Raw genomic sequence first — 1,415 nt, 5'->3', positions numbered from 1 at the left:
GAGTCCCCGGACCTCTCTGCCTGTGCTGCCTCATCCCCACGGAACATCCTCAGGGTAGCGGGAGCAGGGCAGGAGTCCAGCATCTCCGCGGGCCTCTCTGGAGTCGCCCTGTGCCTCCTGCCCCTTCCCGGCCAGCGGGCAAAGGCCAGGCCTCCCCAGGCTTGGGGTGGCCCGAGTCCGCCAGCGCGCGGGACCTCGGCTTCTCCCTCCCGCTACTGGTCCCAGTTTCCTCATCAGTGAACCGGGGTAAGGAGACGTGCTCGGGGCCACGTGCGAGCTGAGCAGTGGAAGACACCGGGCATGTAGAAGACCCCAGGCCCCACCCGGCACCCCACTTGGCACCCTGCGCGGCAGCCAGCCAAGGGGCTCAGCAAACGAGTCCTGCCCCCCCAGGCCACGCGCACCGGCGGGGTGGCCGGGCCCAGGCCCCTCCGGGCAGGACGCCAGCGGTGACCCGGCTGCAGGGGCAGTACCAGCCTCCAGCTTTGGCGAGAGCTGCTCGAAGTTGGGCACATCCCTGATGAGTACACTGGGCACGGTCCAGTCGAGCGATGGCCGCGCCTGCTGGCCTCCGTCGCCGCCAGCGTCCAGGGCGGGGGCAGGGGCTGGGCACTGCTCAGGCACCAGCATCCGCAGCACTGGCTCCTTGGTCAGTCCTGGGTCAGGGGGCGGGGGACGTGGCCGGTCAGCGCCCCTGGGGTCTCCCGGCTCTGTCCCTCCCACGTCCAGCCCTAGGAACGTGCTGGCCGCCCGGTGGACCACCAGGACGCTTCCTGCCCTCCCCAGCCTTGTCTGCTCCCGCCCCCTCTCCGGTGGTTGGTCAGAGCCCAGAGCCTGCGACCTGGCCCAGGGTTCAAATCCTGGTGTCGCTAGTGCTCGGTAGGTGACTAACAGCTCCCTGCCTGGTTCCCTCTGTGGGTGGGGGAATGAGCCCGAGCACGTTCGCCCTGAGAACTGCACGAGACAGCACACAAAGGCCCGGCCCGGCCTGTGACGTGCTCGGCAGAGGCTCCTCGCCACCCAGCAACCTGAATTCAAAACTCAGCAGTGCTAGGTGGGAGAGCATCACCTGGTGGGGTTTCATCTCCAGCTAGAACTTTCTAGCCCTCCTGCTGTGCCATGAACACACACACACACACACACACTCTCTCTCTCTCTCTCTCTCTCTCTCTCTCTCTTCTTCCCCAGCTAAAAATCTTTCCTCTCTTCAATGTGCATAGTATAGTCTGCACAACTAGTCAAAATCCAGGCTATCAGTCACCACCTCCGGGAAGTCCTCCCTGCATGCCCCCTGCCTGTGGGGTCACTGCCCCCCTGGGCTCCCACAGCCCTGACCCCCTCCGTCTCCCTGGAGCGAAGTCCCCACAGATGCAGTTTCTCTGGGTCTCAGCATCCAGCTGAGGCCAAGCACAAGG

At 65.7% G+C, this 1,415-nt stretch overlaps 1 protein-coding gene across 1 annotated transcript in view; it reads right to left on the bottom strand.

The window, feature by feature from the left end:
- The window catches only part of PNPLA5 (patatin-like phospholipase domain containing 5), a 13,921-nt gene that overhangs the window by 4,604 nt on the left and 7,902 nt on the right, over positions 1-1,415 (bottom strand). The window contains exon 5 of the mRNA XM_012735103.1: positions 474-912. Coding sequence (XP_012590557.1) covers positions 474-912 — 439 coding nt within the window. The remainder of the gene's footprint in view (positions 1-473; positions 913-1,415) is intronic.

The sequence above is a fragment of the Condylura cristata genome, unplaced genomic scaffold, assembly GCF_000260355.1.
Source record: "Condylura cristata isolate star-nosed mole 26May11 unplaced genomic scaffold, ConCri1.0 scaffold00004, whole genome shotgun sequence".
In the NCBI taxonomy this organism is placed as follows: domain Eukaryota; kingdom Metazoa; phylum Chordata; class Mammalia; order Eulipotyphla; family Talpidae; genus Condylura; species Condylura cristata.
The sequence above is the reverse complement of the archived record's forward strand: the minus strand, read 5'-3'. Positions and strand labels throughout refer to the sequence as shown.